At 44.6% G+C, this 15,288-nt stretch overlaps 1 protein-coding gene across 1 annotated transcript in view; it reads right to left on the reverse strand.

The window, feature by feature from the left end:
* Window positions 1-5,369: 5,369 nt before the first annotated feature.
* LOC116837122 (sodium/glucose cotransporter 1-like) overlaps window positions 5,370-15,288 on the reverse strand; it is a 48,984-nt gene continuing 39,065 nt past the window's right edge. The window contains exons 13-15 of the mRNA XM_032801302.2: window positions 13,908-14,123; window positions 13,019-13,121; window positions 5,370-6,416 (exon numbers count right to left, since the gene is read on the reverse strand). Of these exons, the coding sequence (XP_032657193.1) occupies window positions 6,199-6,416; window positions 13,019-13,121; window positions 13,908-14,123 (537 nt within the window). The 3' untranslated portion in view covers window positions 5,370-6,198. The remainder of the gene's footprint in view (window positions 6,417-13,018; window positions 13,122-13,907; window positions 14,124-15,288) is intronic.

Genomic DNA, 15,288 nt, shown 5'->3' on the forward strand with positions numbered 1-15,288 from the left:
TGGTCATTTCCAGTGAGATGACGAGAGTGACGCTACTTACCTGTCTCCGAATGGGCAGCCAAAAGTCCTGGTCAAGTTTCTCTGCATAGCTTCCTTCTCTTCCTTGTTCAACTTTGGACTCATTCTGGTTTAAGCACAGAACCAGCTGCGTCTTGAAACATCCCTGCTCTTTGATAGGTACATCTGTGTTAAATTAATGAGAGAGCACAACAGAGGAACATGCAAAGTCCTAAAATGTGGTGCACGTGTAGAATCCAAACACTGTCAATTAAGGACCTGACCCAGTTTTCACTGAAACCAATGGAAAGACTCCCATTGAGTTCAATGGGTGGTCGACTGAGTCCCAAACAGTATCTTACAGTTACAAAGTGCTCTAAGTGTCTTTACAACACATCTACATTTGAGTTAACAGCCCCCAATTTGTGGGCTTGACACGTATGTAAAAGAAGTATAGGGGTTAGCGGCACAACAGCTGCATCAGCAAAATGTGGCTAATTGACGGTAGGTACATTCACTGATTAATTAAAGACCACGGAATAGTCCCCACATTTAGTTACTGTAAGCCTTAGACTCCTTGTTCTTTTCAGTTGATGCCACCGTTTTTCAGTTGACTATACTGAGTGATATAATTGCAAAAGACTTAGTCACTCACAAATGCTAAAAAATCCCTTTGAATTGCCTCATGCATATTATAAATACTTAAATTAACATGTCAGGAGCTGGCATCCTCATACCCTGTAATTAAGCCTGGTGTTTCTGAGGAAATGTGTTGGATACAGCAAGTCCTTGTTTTTACCACTATGTTTTTATGCTCCCCGAACAGTGCTGCTCTACATTGTGACGCCATCAGCGTGTAGACAAACTCGTACATCGATAATAATCTATTTGTCTTTTTAGGTTGACGCCAACAGTGATTAAGACCCAGCTATAATTAATGTGGTCCTAGATCAATGAGATGAGTTCACTCACACATGCAGAGATCACATTTTCAGCTTAGCCAGCCATGACTGACAGTTAATAACGGTTTTCTGATTACAAGAATGAGAGATGAAGTGGTGTGGGAGGGTAACTATGATCACTGGGAGTTGAATTCACCCCTATGTATAGGTCTTGTGCTTCCCTTTCCATGCGGGGGAATCTCATCCTGGAGGCACAAAGATTTATATTGTTTTTCTCAGCCTTATTTTCTGGAAGGATAAGGACCGCCTGGCTGTGTCTGCTCATGGATATGCCTTACCATGTGTTCTTACATGCTAGTGTCACTGTGTTTCCAGTCACTGTTAAAATACGCTGATCTAGGGGCAGGAAAATTGAAAGCCATTAATCACCAATGCAAATCTTAGAAGCTTTGTGAAATGGCAGCTTTTAATTCTATTTTTTGATGCTCCAAAAGAAAATTTTCCTCTCATCATTTTGTGTGAAGAGTTGTAGGATCAGACTTATGTCAAAAGGGAAAGACATCAGCTGGCATTTTGTCTAAGGACAGACTAAAAGCTAAGTGAGGACCTTTGGTTTTGGTTCATTGTTAATTACTACAATATCTGTAAAAAGAAGAATGGTTTGTCATACCCAAATGCAAAACCAGTACACTAAAAATCTGAACCTCGGACCCAGGCTAGCAAGGCCAACAGCTTTTGGGGACTTCTCCCTCTATTGCCTTGCCTAGCCATCAAGTTGTTGCCATTGATAAAAGATTTCCATAGCTATTACACTGGTCTGTTATAAAGGCAGTTTTGAATATCAACTCTGTTACTTGAGTTTCAGCCTCTTCTAATACAAGGACAGGCTGTGAGGGAGTTCAGTCTGTCCGAGCATCATGCTCTGTTTACATTTACTCCAGTCTGTGATTCTTCCAGTAAGAGTCAATCCAGAGAACAGTGTAAGAAGTGCTGGCTGGGAGGCACTCACAGCTACTCAAGCCTGAGCCTCTCACAGTAGAGGGAATGGGGTGAGAGTGGTGACTTCAGGGAAACTCAGATGCTCTATCCCAGTCTCTCCCAGCAGGGGTCACTATAAGGAAGATAAAAGTCTCTTGCACTGAAGTCATTGGAGAGAATATAGTGCACCCAAGGTGTTTTCATCCCAAGAACTGCACTGGAATTGGTCCTCTATACATATTTCACTGAACAATGGCATGATGCCCTGTTGAAAACTGCCTGGCTGTTCATCTTCATCGTAATTCCTGGTGATCTGTTGTCTTCTGTTGTTACACCTGTGTTAGTGGGACGTTATTTTAAGTTGAGCAGAATGAGAGCTATACAAATGCAGCTCCCTTCCCCTGCTGCTCTACTTAGCTTCTATTACAATTGTTTGCCGAACACATGCAGAACACAAAGAAAAACAGCTGGGCACCCTACACTGCATTAGAAAAAACCTCCTTCACTTGTCAGCAGCCTCTCTAGTTTACTCCACTAGCCCACTACCTACTCATACCCTCACTGTCCCTCTTAACCCTCCATCTCCAGTGCGGCAGAGTCACACCCCCCTTCAGTATTTGAATCAAACAAATTCAAGGTCTTGTCAAAGAAAATTACAAGTGTCCCAATACATCATTTACCCCATCTTTCAATCATTAATGCAGGGTACAGTTATGCAGAGCCTAACACTGAGACACCCAATGCACAATCACGACCTCAATGCAACACATTGCAATTTGTCATTACCCTTGGGCGTGGAGCTCCAGTAAGTTTTTAATGCAGGGAAGTGTTCCTAGCCAAACCAATTTGGAATGAATTTTGAGTCAGTCTGTGAACAGTTAAATCTGAATGTGTTACAGCTACTGCATTCACTTTGTGCCTTAAGATCCCAGTCCTGTGTGGTGCTGAGAGCTCTATACTCCCCATGGTCCCAGAGGCCAAGGCACAGGACTGGGACTTGGAAGATCGGGGTTCTATTTCTAACTAAGCCACAGACTCCCCAAGTGATTTTGCTTCTCTGTGCATCAGTAAAATGAGGATTGTATAATGCTTCTCTAGTTCACAGCACATTCTCAAGCATATTCATTAATGTTTGGGAAATGCTAAGATACTTCAGTTACAAGGATATAGAAAATAAAATGAGAGTAGGGTTGAAATGACGGTAATCAGCACCTCACAGGATTTGGCCCTAACTTAAGTAATTCTATTCATGAAAGATCAGACTTGCCTGACAGCATTTGTTCTTTATAAATCAATATTGCTTATGGCTCAGAATGGTATTAGCCTAGATAGTTACAGATTTTTTACAGCATGGTTCTTTCTTTAAATCACTAGAAATTAATGTAGATTTGCAGAACTATTTTATGGGAAATGTATACATCTAGGTATGAAAACATGACAGGCTATGTTAAGCTGTCCCCAAAAGTCTCTTGCTATTTGATAATATCATGTCATGAGGGTGCCCCAATGTTTTTCTGAAATAACTCCACTGACCTCAGAAATTCCAAATTTACAATGATGTGAGACCAGAATCTGCCACCCCTATTTCTACAGGAATGGGGATGTTCAATTCCTGTGCACTTTACACCTTGCCTTGGCTTTGTCTGCTGATATGCCCCAGTTTAACTGCACCTATGTGATGCAGACAGTAGTCTACTAGAAATTAGACTGAAACCAGCAACTCAATTAATAAAACCCATGAAACTGACATCAGATAAAAGCAGCAGAGAATCCTGTGGCACATTATAGACTAACAGACTTTTCGGATCATGAGCTTTCACCCACGAAAGCTCATGATCCAAAACGTCTGTTAGTCTATAAGGTGCCACAGGATTCTCTGCTGCTTTTACGGATTCAGACTAACACGGCTACCCCTCTGATACTTGACATCAGATAGCAGCACTTACCAACTGAAGATGGAGCTGAACTGGTGACCTAGAGTTGAAAGGCTCTGTGTCCCATCGCCAATCCACTGAGGCATACGGTACTGCAATTTCACAGGCAGCTTTTAGTAGAACTCCTACAGGGCAAGACCAATTACCCTAAGGAGCAGTCAGCTTTGTCTATGGTTGTGAACCCTGGACTCTGCAGGTCTCGTTGTCAAACCTGAGCCAAGGCAGGTCACTTCACATGTGTTTCAAATGTTTGTCCCTGCAATTCTCAGTTTATAGTTTCAAAAAGCTTCATTACTCAGCCTGGGTGGAGAAATGAAACATACAAACAGGACAGATCCTGACTATCAAGATTGCCCAAGAAGGGGGTCATGGTATAGGCTGCTCAGCTTGGCTGGGAGATCCAGCTGTGTTATTTCTGCCTTCATCCAAATGGTCTCATCTCAGTGTTTTCAGGATCGTTAAACTGTAGCTAAAGAGCTGCATCATCCACAAGAAGGGCTCATTCACCAGTTTATCTGCTACAGCAACCCAGAGCCACCATATGAACAGCTGTGGACCCCTAGACATGGGCATTGGACTCCTAGGTGTGCAAGTGATCAGGACTGAAGAGATTTGATCTCAGCATTTGATTAAAGAGAAATTGTTTTTATTTTTTACATTTTCCATTGTCTTATACAATGAACTCTTGACTTTGTGGACCACAGACACATCAGAAAAATTTGAATACATACAAACCCTCACAGTTAGTGAAATATAATGAATTCCACAGCACAACAGAGTAATGACTTAAGATGCTCTCTGCTGCTGTATTCATTAAAAGAAGCCAGTTTGCATTAGGATTTAGATTGTACTATTTGATTTGGCACTATGCAGCACATATCAGGACACTGCAGGGAGACAGAATTATCCTGAAGATCATATTGCAGCTGCAAGAGGACAGTACATTCTGTTATGCACTCCTCTGAAGCAGCAACAGACTGTGAGACAACAGCACAGTGTGATGAAAGTTAAAGGGATTTACAAAAGACCACACTGGCTTGCCTGTTACATGTTGCAGCACAGTTCACAACGCTGTACAATACTGCAGGTAGATGAGATGCATGTTACACCTCACTGTGTAGGAAGCTGTAGTACATAAGGCAACAAAGCATTGTGATACAGATTAGCTGTGCCAACTGGGAATTTCCCCAGTGCCTTCTCTGTATCCACGCCTTCTGAGGGAGATGAATTAGACCGTAAGATGTTCTATTTTCACTTTTCATCCTGGTCTTGCAGTATCACACATCATCTCGCCATATTGGTCTCTGAGACCCAAACCAAGGTCATTGCCTCATCACTGTCTCACACTTCCAAATAAGGTGAAGAGAATTGGAATGGTTTAGATGGTGTCAGAGCAGAGACTGTTCTCCTTGGGGAAACTACAGTGTAACAGTCTTACTCATGGCATAAATGAAATTTTGTAGAGAAATTGTCAGGGAAGGAAGATTTGTAATTTGGCAGGAAAAATACTGTAATGTCTTTGTGTACTTGGAAGCAAGACACAAGGCCAATGTTCACCCATGATAAAGAATTACCAGGTGGTAAATCCACTAACTGAGAAGGGGAATTAAGAGTACACTACGGCCTTCTTATAAAATGGAGGTCTACAGGCAATGTAAATGGATGCTAACTTTGACATATCATGCTGAGGAATAAAAATCAACAAGAATATATTTTTATAAATAGAGCTTTCATATTCAAGGATAAATTCATATTAAAACTAAATGCTGTGTGTACAAACTTTTAAAGCTAAAGGTCAGGCAATAAACACAACTCTTATTAGGACTGGCCAGACTTGTTTTGCCTATTTTCAAACTGACTCAAACAGCACAAATACAAGAGTTAAACTCAGAAGCTACCGGGGTTCATATTCCACTTAGGAGAAAGAGTGAATAAAGACTAGAGAGGAAGAAGTCCACTGCAAAATAGCATAACATATGGAACAGAGAGTAGAGACAGAAAAATTCTACTGAAAAAAATAGCTATAGTATCAAAGGAATACATCAATAAAATGTCATGGATAGGGAACTTACGTAAGGCAGCCTATATTTTGAAAGGATTCATTCATCCTGAATCTATAGCACAGTCCTCCATTTAGCTGAACTTAAAAAAAAAACGGGATCACTGTAGGGAAAGTAAGGAAAAAGGGGCATAGAAATCAAACTAGTTTCACCAACTTCTAAAAATAACAATGAATAAATCAATGTAATGAATTAAATCTCAGCTTACTAGACTGATACGTGGATCTAGTGTAGTGTTATTTATCTTTTGAATAATACAGTGCAAATTCACAAGAAAAATGAACTTGAGTTAGACCTTCATAAAAACGCTGGGGCGTAAGGTTGGATTTATGCAAAGAAGGCATGACAGAATACAGCCACAGCCAACAGAATGACCCCATTGATGTTCACAACATTTCTCCAGAATGGCACCTCGGAAGTGTCAGTCATTTTCTTCTCCATTGCCTCCTGCTCCTCTTTGCTCAGTTTCGGCCCTTTTTTCTGATCGAAGCCACAGAACCAGTTGTAGGCCTTCTTCAAGAACCCTTGTCCTTCATCGCCTTCCTCTGTGATAGAGAATAGCACAAAGGTCAAGAAACATGGTGTGTGTGGATCTAGAAGACTGGCACTAAAACAAGGTCTTGGTGATACAAAGCATTCTTTATAGACTCTTGTAATTGAAATAACAGCCTCGAATTCGTGGTCTTAATGATTCAAAAGCTCTCTAGGATGAATGTTGCAATTCCACAGCAGACCTGTGGAGTGAGTGATTCATAACCACCAAATAGCATTACAATCAATTCTTTTGTATCCTACAAACCCCTGTGCTTTCCAGTTCACTAAGAAATCGTTATTTACTGTACCTGTGGTTCTTCAAGATCTGATGCAGACATGTATTCCACCTAGGTATATGCACGGCCCAGTGCACCAGAGCTGGAGAAATTTGCCTTAAAGTACCCGTAGAGGGGCGGTGCTCATGCCCTGTGACTATAGCCCCTCCCCAGCTAAATGTGGCAGTGCCACCATGGCCCTCCCTTAGTTCCCTCACACTGAATGCCTGGAAATAAGATTCTGATGCAGAAGGGACAGCAGGTCGGTCATGGAATACACATCTGCATCACATCTTGAAGCAGTAAGTAACCATTTCTTCTTCAAGTAGATGCAGACATGTATTTCACTTTGACTAAGAAGCAATATTCCCTCTAGGAGGCAGGGCTCAGAGTTTACCTAAACAAGGACTACAGACCTACCACAGCCTGCATCCGCCCTGGAAGATGCAACTATGGCATAATGGTTCATGAACATATGTATCTATGACCATGTAGCAGCCCTGCAAATGTCCAATATGGAAACGTCACAGAGGAATGCTATGGACATTGCTTGCACCCTTGCAGAAAGAGCTCACACCTACTGACGGGGGGTAGCCAAAGCTATTTCATATGCAGCCTTAATGCAGGATGTTGTCCATTTGGAAACAGTCGAGGAAGAAACTGCTTCACTCTTCATGTCATCTGTACATGACACGAACAAACAAGGCAAAGCACAAAACAGTTATGTCCTGCCAGACAGAAGGCCAGACATCGCCTAATGTATAAGGAATGTGGCTTGGGAAAGAACACAGGTAAATATACCACCTGGGTCAAATGAAATTGAGAGACCACTTTGGGACAAAAATCTGGGATGCAATCACAAAGTCACTTTGTCTTCCGAGAATTGTGTATAAGGAGGCTCTGCCATTAGAGCCTGCAACTCACACTTGCCTTGCAGACGTTATCACTACCAGGAATGCAGTTTTCTGACATAAAAGTGGAAAGGGACAAGATGCCTGAGGCTCGAACAGAGGTCCCATTAAGGCTGCTAGGACTGAGTTAAAGTCCCACAGAGGAACTGGTTCTCAGACCAGAGGATGTAGATAAAGGAGCCCTTTTAAAACTCTTGATAACATGGCTCAGAATGGCAGGGGGATGAAATGCCAATATCACTGCCAGATGCACTTTCAATGTACTAAACACAAGCCCCAACAACTGAAGGCGAAGTGAGTATTCCAAAATGTCCACAATAGAGGCCAGGGTTTGCTGGATTCTATAAGGCTAGTGACCACACTGAAAATCACTTCCATTTTCCTGAATAGGGCATCCTGATGGAGGATTTTCTCCTGTTAAGGAGGACTTGTTGGACAGCTGCTGTACACAGCTCTTCTTCCTCACACATCCATGGAGCATCCACGCCATGAGATGCATGGAGATGAGTGCAGGATGCAAGGTGCAGCCTTCGTTCTGAGTCAGTAAGTCGGGATGGGGAGGATGGTACAGGAGGTTGAAGGTCGGAGAACCAGCACTGTCTTGGCCACACTGGGACAATGAGAATGAGCTTGTCCCAATCCACTCTGAGTTTGAAAATGACCTGAGGAATGATCGGGATTGGGGGAAAGAATGCCCCAAGCTGTGAAGATGACCTTGGGGGCACGTGTCTTCAGGGACCACTCATGACTCAGGGAAAAATACTTGCTGAGATGGTCTGCAAGATGATTCTGAACCCCAGGCAAGTAAATAGCTATTTAAATAATGCTCTCCTCGATGCAAAACTGCCACAGCCTGATCGCCAAGAAGGCAGAGTCACTTGGAGTCTACTCCCCCTTGTTTATTCACATAGTATATCACAATGGTATTGTCAGTAAGTATGTGAACCACTGAGTCTCTGATACAGTCCTGAAAAGTATGATGTGCATTGTAGATGGCCTACAGCTCCAGCATGTTGATATGGAGTGAAGACTCCTGTTCCAACCACAGCCCTTGTACTTTCATTGACCCCAGGGGTGCCCTCCAATACCTCAGACAGGCATCAGTAACAACCAACATGGTTGAGGAGAGCTGGATAAAGGGAACGCCCTGGCAAACACTCTTGGGATGCATCCACCACTGCAAGAAGTCCAGGGCCAGTGGAAGAAGATGGGCAGTCTGTCTAGAGGGTGAAGAGAAGGATGGTAAACTTCCTGAGCCATATTTGAAGGGGTTGAAGGCACAGACCTGCAAACTGGACCACCTGCATTCAAGTGGGAATCCGGTCCAAGAGTCTCAGACACATTCGAACTGTTGTGAAAGGCTCAGACTGCAGACTGAGGCGATGGTGGTGAATTATCTGAAAACGGTCGGTCGGCAGAAACACTTTTGACATCATGGAATGTAAGAGGGCCCCAATTAACTCGATTTTCTCAGCGGAAACAAGGTTGACTTCCTGGCGTTTAGGATGAGATCAAGACAGCCATGCAAGTACAGCGTGGTGCTGATGTGAGCAAGAACTTCCTCTCTGGAGTTCTGTCCCTCAGTAACCAGTCATTCAGATTCAGGAAGATGTGAATTCCTTTCTTCCTGAAATATGCTGTAACAACGGTCATGCATTTGGTAAAAACCTGGGGGGGGGGGGGGTGCAGAAGAGAGGCTGAATGGAAGCACTGTGTACTGAAAGTGGGCTCTGCCATGATGAATCAAAGGAATTTTCTGTGGCTCAGCAAAACTGACAAATGAAAGTAGTCATCCTGAAGGTCCAGAGCGGCAAACCAGTCGTTCTGAGATGATGCAAGGAGAATATCAGATAGACAACCATTTGGAACCTCATGTGCCCGATACATTTGTTGAGGCTGCGAAAGACAAGCATGGGTCTTACTCCTCCCTTCGATTTGGGTACCAGAAAGTACTGGAAGTAGAAGCTGTGACCCCCGCGTTCCTGCAGAACCTCTTCCATTGCTCCAAAAGCAAGTAGAGGGTGGACATGCTTGAGGAGCAGTATCTCATGAGAGAGGAGTCCCTGAAGAGGGACTGGGAGGGAGGATGGGGAGATGATGTGGAGAGAAACTGGATGGTATAACCCAATCTGATAGTGCTTAGGATCCAGCTGTCAGTGGTGATCAAGCCCCAAGCCCTGTGAAAACAGGCCAGCCTGTTCCCAAAAATGGGAGAAGAGAAGGGAGGAGCAAGGACGGGAACAGTGCTCTGGACCAAGGAATCAAAATGGGCATGTGGAGGGTGCCAGGGAGGGGCCAAACCCCGAGTCCAACTGCTTTCTCTTGTGGGATCTATCCCTCTTTCTGGGGTAGTCCCATTGCCTCAGGGGAGTGAAAGGCTGGCCAAACATTCACTGCAGACGATACTGCTGTTGCTATTGCACGTCACACTGGCACCTCTGCATTGCTGGCGTGTACACCCCAAGGACCGCAGAGTGGCCCGGGAATCAAAGAAGTGCAGCACTTTTGTCCAAAAACAGTGTTTAGCCGTTAAAAGGCAAATCCTCAATGGCTTGCTGGACATTAGGGGCACAGCACGAATTCTGCAGCCAAAGCCCTCCTCATGGTGACTGTGGAGACCATCACTCTGGCTGAGGTGTCCATGACCTCTAGTGTGGACTGCAAGGACGTATTAGCCACCAAGCAGCCCTCAGTGACAAATGCCCAGAATTCCTCTTGCGAGGCCTCAGGGAGCTGCTCTGCAAACTTTGACACAGTTGTCCAGTTTAAAAAAAATCTTACTTGGACAGTGAGGCTTCCTGGTTAGCAATTCACATCTGTAAGAAAAAGGAGGTGTAAATTTTCCTGCCCATGAGAGCCAATCATATAGAATCTCTATTCTTGGGGTTGGATTTAAACCAGCCCTGCCAGGCTGTTATTCACCACAGCTGCAGCTAAGGAATTTGGGGCTGGATAGGAGTAAAACCACTCTAATCCCTGCATGGGAATGAAATAATGCTTTTCCATGTGCTTAGCTGCAGGCAGTACCAAAACCAGCATGCTCCAAAGGTTCAAGGAGTGCATCATTTGTAGGGAAGGCAACTCTACCAGGGCAGACAGCTGCAGATATTCACTAATTTGTGGCTGTTCTCTTGCACAAACTCCACTTGGATACCAAGGGAAGCAGCTATCTGCTGCAAAAGGCCTTGGTACACCTTAAAATCCTCCAGTACCAAAGGGGAGGATGAGCTGGGCAGCACAGAATTGTCTGAAGATGAAGACGAGCCCCTTAGCTGAGCCAAACCAGATCCTGTTCCAGAGCAGACGGGCCTGTATGGGAGGACTCTGGAGGCTCTGCAGGGTGAAGGACCGCCAGTGCTGGGGCCTGCGGTAGATGGACAGTCACCACCACATCCTGGCTGTTGATCTCACCTTTGAGCAAGACAAAGAGAAGGACCTCCAAAACTGAGGGGTGTTCCACGGATTCCATGGAGGCCACTGACATAGGTAAGGCATTGGTGGCCAGTAGGTGCCGGGCCAGAGCCCTCCATACTGACCACAAGATGTGTGCCAATCCTGGTACCCGTAACAGTCCATCAACAGCCCCCAATGCTGGTCAGGTGATGGAAAACAGGAGGATGATGACACCGATTCAGACATAGAGGAGCCTCAGGATGCTGGAGATAAGGGCGGAGCAAGACCAAAGGGAATGAGACACCAGTCTGACTCATCCATCGCCTGGAACAAGGCAGGAGGCAGCACTGCAGAAGTGGCTGTTGGTCCCGAATTGAGCAGTGATATTGGGGTGTCTTACGATACTGATGTCCAGGGCAGTGAAAGCCACCACAGAAGCGTTTGCAGAGCCAACTGCAGAGGTCTGAGGAGTTTCCCGGTACTGAAGTCCCTGTATCAGCCCTGCTTCCACAACATGTGGAAGGGGAACACTGGGATGCAGTGCAAACAGACCTGAGGGGTCAGTGGCTTGTTCAATCAATGGGGCAAGAGATGACACAACCCTGGCAAAATCCTGGACCAAAGGAAAGGTTGGGATAGAAAAGCAGAAGTCTGTAGCTGCCTGGTGTGCTGTCGATATGGAAACAGTCGGTACCAGCATCTCCCTCATTGGCACCGGACTAAAAAGACACCCAGAGGCTGGAACCAGAGTCAACAGTACAGGGTTTCTGACCTCCCTACTCAGTACCAGCGAAGGGATGGAGATACCTGTACCATCCTGTGTGCCAGCATCAACTCCGTGCTGGTCCATGTTTTTCCTGGGGGAGGCGGAATAGTCACCCCAAGACCTGGAGCGATCTCAGTTGGTCTTATGCAACCTTTTCTCAGCACAGGTGACAGAGAGCAGCTCCTCTGTTTCTTCGGAGAGACGCCTGCTCCAGTGTGCTGGGCAAGCGAGCATACAACCTAAGTGGAATATGGGCCTGCATCTACTCGAAGAACAGCAGTTTGTTCCCAGTTAGCAGTGATATAGCTGAAAACACTGGTAGCTCACAAATGCTAAAAATCACTTAGCTGATTCAAGCACATTATAAATACTTAAATATACATGATTTGCAACAGGACTGAAAAGTGTTGAGTACAGAGTAATGGGCCAGATCTTCACCCTCGGCCTCTCCCACTACACTGCCATTTGCAGCAGGGGCAGCCACACCCACTTTCCTTCCTCAACATGCTCCCTCTGTCTCTTACACAGGTAAGGTTAGGGAGGGTAGCTACACAGGAGGGAGCTCCAACATTCTGCTGGAAAGGGCATCCCTTGCAAGGAGCAATTCTCTACCAGCTATTTTTGGCTGACTTAAGGCAACTTTACCCTGCTTACATGGTGCACAGAGGCCTTAGCAGGCTCGAGACTCCAGCCCTGACTCTTCAGCTTGAGATTGAGAACCAGGTTACAGTGTAGTTCAAATGTTTTTGTATTTTTTCTCTTTTTATTAAATGGCTGAATTCAGTCATGCTTGGTATCAGAGCCTGGAGCCAGGCAGAGTTTTGTGCAAGTTTCCCCAGTGCAATTCTGGGAAAACATCTTCACCCTGCTGTGCACCACCTTTGCTGTTCCAAAACCTAACCCCCTACACCACTTCCAAATGCATCTTCATTCAGTCCTTTCACACAACTCTGCTATCACCCCTGTCCAGCACCACCCACTTTGTTCTAGCCCTGAGCCTCTCATCTAATTACATGAAGTCTTTTGCGCTATGCACAAAAAACAACAGGGAACTAGACTGCCATCATGTAATTAATTTCACTCCCAATCTACATCAGACCCAACAGTGGTGAAAAATCATTGCACTAACTCTCTGTGCATACTAGCCCTTCAGCATCTGCTTTCAAGGGACTACAAGGCACTTCATTGTTTCCTCAGGAATGAAGTTAGGGACCTCAAATACATTGATGGTGTCTACAAAACTTAACAGAATTTTATTCAGAAATCACCTGATTCATCATCTTTACTCTCAAGTCCCTCAATCCTCTCATCTGCATCCAGGTCAATACGCTTCTCTTCACTGTTCCGCAGAGTCCAGCACAAGCCATAGAGCTGCCATTAAACAAAATTCAAAGCTGCAGCCTTAGAATACTGAAACCAGCACATGGAGATCGCTATAAGAACGGCCATACTGGGTCAGACCAAAGGTCCATCAAGCCCAGCGTCCTGTCCTCTGACAGTGGCCAGTGCCAGGTGCCACAGAGGGAATGAACAGACAGGTTCTCATCAAGTGATCCGTGTCCTGTCACCCAATCCCAGCTTCTGGCAAACAGAAGCTAAGGACACCATCCCTGCCCATCCTAGCTAATAGCCATTGATCCTGGCTATCGGATTTGGAGGTCATGATTGTTTGCTAAGTAATATGCAGGGTTTATTAGGGATCTCATAAGAGTAGGGAGATACTGTAGGAGACAATTCCTGTTTCCCTTCATTAACAACGTCATTACTGAAATCTTTGCTACACCACAGAAAATGCACCACCTACTGTTTGTGGCTCTTAGGTGTCAAATTCCAGTAGTAGTCCATATTGTATACTATATAATGTCTTCAAGGTGCTTCTGATTACAGAATAATCTCCAGAATATTGTTTATGTAGCAGAGTGTGCTGCCTTTCCAGAAATACCAGGACCAAGAAATAATTTGGGGAAGATGTAAAATTTCACTCTGAACCCAATTAGCTGGGAGGATCCTGTATGATTTGCATACTCTAAATTCTAGGATTGAGTATACTTATTAATATTTGTAAAGTGTAAATTAAAGTGATTTTTTTTCATAGCTTGCCAGTATCTCAGGGAGCAGGAGTGGGAATAAAAGAGCAGGAGAGGCAATAATACTCACATGTACATCAGGAATGGGTTTAGTTATCAGTGAGATACCCAGGATGACGATGGTGGAGATCCCAAAAAGGATTATAGCAAAGTAAAGGTAATGAACTCCACAAATTATCTTTGGACAGTTGCTGGGGTTTACACAGCTTCCAGGACCATACGCAAACTCTGCAGTCATTCGACTCAGCCCAACTACAAGCCCAATGAACAAGCCCCAGAAAGCACCCTGCAAAAAAAAGTATCAGAGGGGTAGCTGTGTTAGTCTGGATCTGTAAAAAGCGACAAAGAGTCCTGTGGCACCTTATACACTAACAGATGTATTGGAGCATAAGCTTCCATGGGTGAATACCCACTTCGTCAGACGCATGTAGTGGAAATTTCCAGAGGCAGGAATAAATATGCAGGCAAGAATCAGTCTAGAGATAACGAGGTTAGTTCAGTCAGGGAGGATGAGGCCCTCTTCTAGCAGTTGAGGTGTGAACACCAAGGGAGGAGAAACTGCTTTTGTAGTTGGCAAGCCATTCACAGTCTTTGTTTAATCCTGAGCTGATGGTGTCAATTTGCAAATGAACTGAAGTTCAGCAGTTTCTCTTGAAGTCTGGTCCTGAAGTTTTTATTGCGGATGGCTGCCTTTAATCGTATGTTGTGTCCAGGTGCTGAAGTGTTCTCCTACAGGTTTCTGTATATTGCCATTCCTAATATCTGACTTGTGTCCATTTATCCTTTTATATAGGGATTGTCCAGTTTGGTCAATGTACATAGCAGACAGGCATTGCTGGCACACGATGGCGTGTATTACATTGGTGGATGTGCAGGTGAATAAACCGGTGATGTTGTGGCTGATCTGGTTAGGCCCTGTGATGGTGTTGCTGGTGTAAATATGTGGGCAGAGTTGGCATCGAGGTTTGTTGCATGGATTGGTTCCTGAGTTAGAGTTACTATGGTATTCTCACCAGCAACCATACACCGCACCATAGTAACTCTAACTCTATCTCTAGACTGATTCTTGCCTGCATCTTTATAAAAAAGAACAGCAGCACTGCAGAATTTGTTTTTAAAATAAATTCTCTCTCAAGAATTACATGGAATTTGCACTCAGACATTAGAAGTAAAGATTCTTCTTCAAGTGGCTGCAGATGTGTATTCCTCTCAGACAACCATCACAACAAAGTTGGAAAACTTTGCCTAGCAGTAGTCATCAGGATGGTGCTCAGGCCCTGGGGCTCTAGCCCCTTCCCTGTCTATTTAAGGGCAGCAATGCCCCTACCCTTCTCTGTTCCTTCTCACTGCCCACAGCTAGAGTTGGAGCATTGTGTGTGGTGATTTACCTCACATTTTTTAGCTGTTTCTCTGGGAACTTACTGTATAAAGCCATTCCAATAGGTGTGTGC

This window comes from Chelonoidis abingdonii, chromosome 22 (assembly GCF_003597395.2).
Source record: "Chelonoidis abingdonii isolate Lonesome George chromosome 22, CheloAbing_2.0, whole genome shotgun sequence".
Lineage (NCBI taxonomy): Eukaryota > Metazoa > Chordata > Testudines > Testudinidae > Chelonoidis > Chelonoidis abingdonii.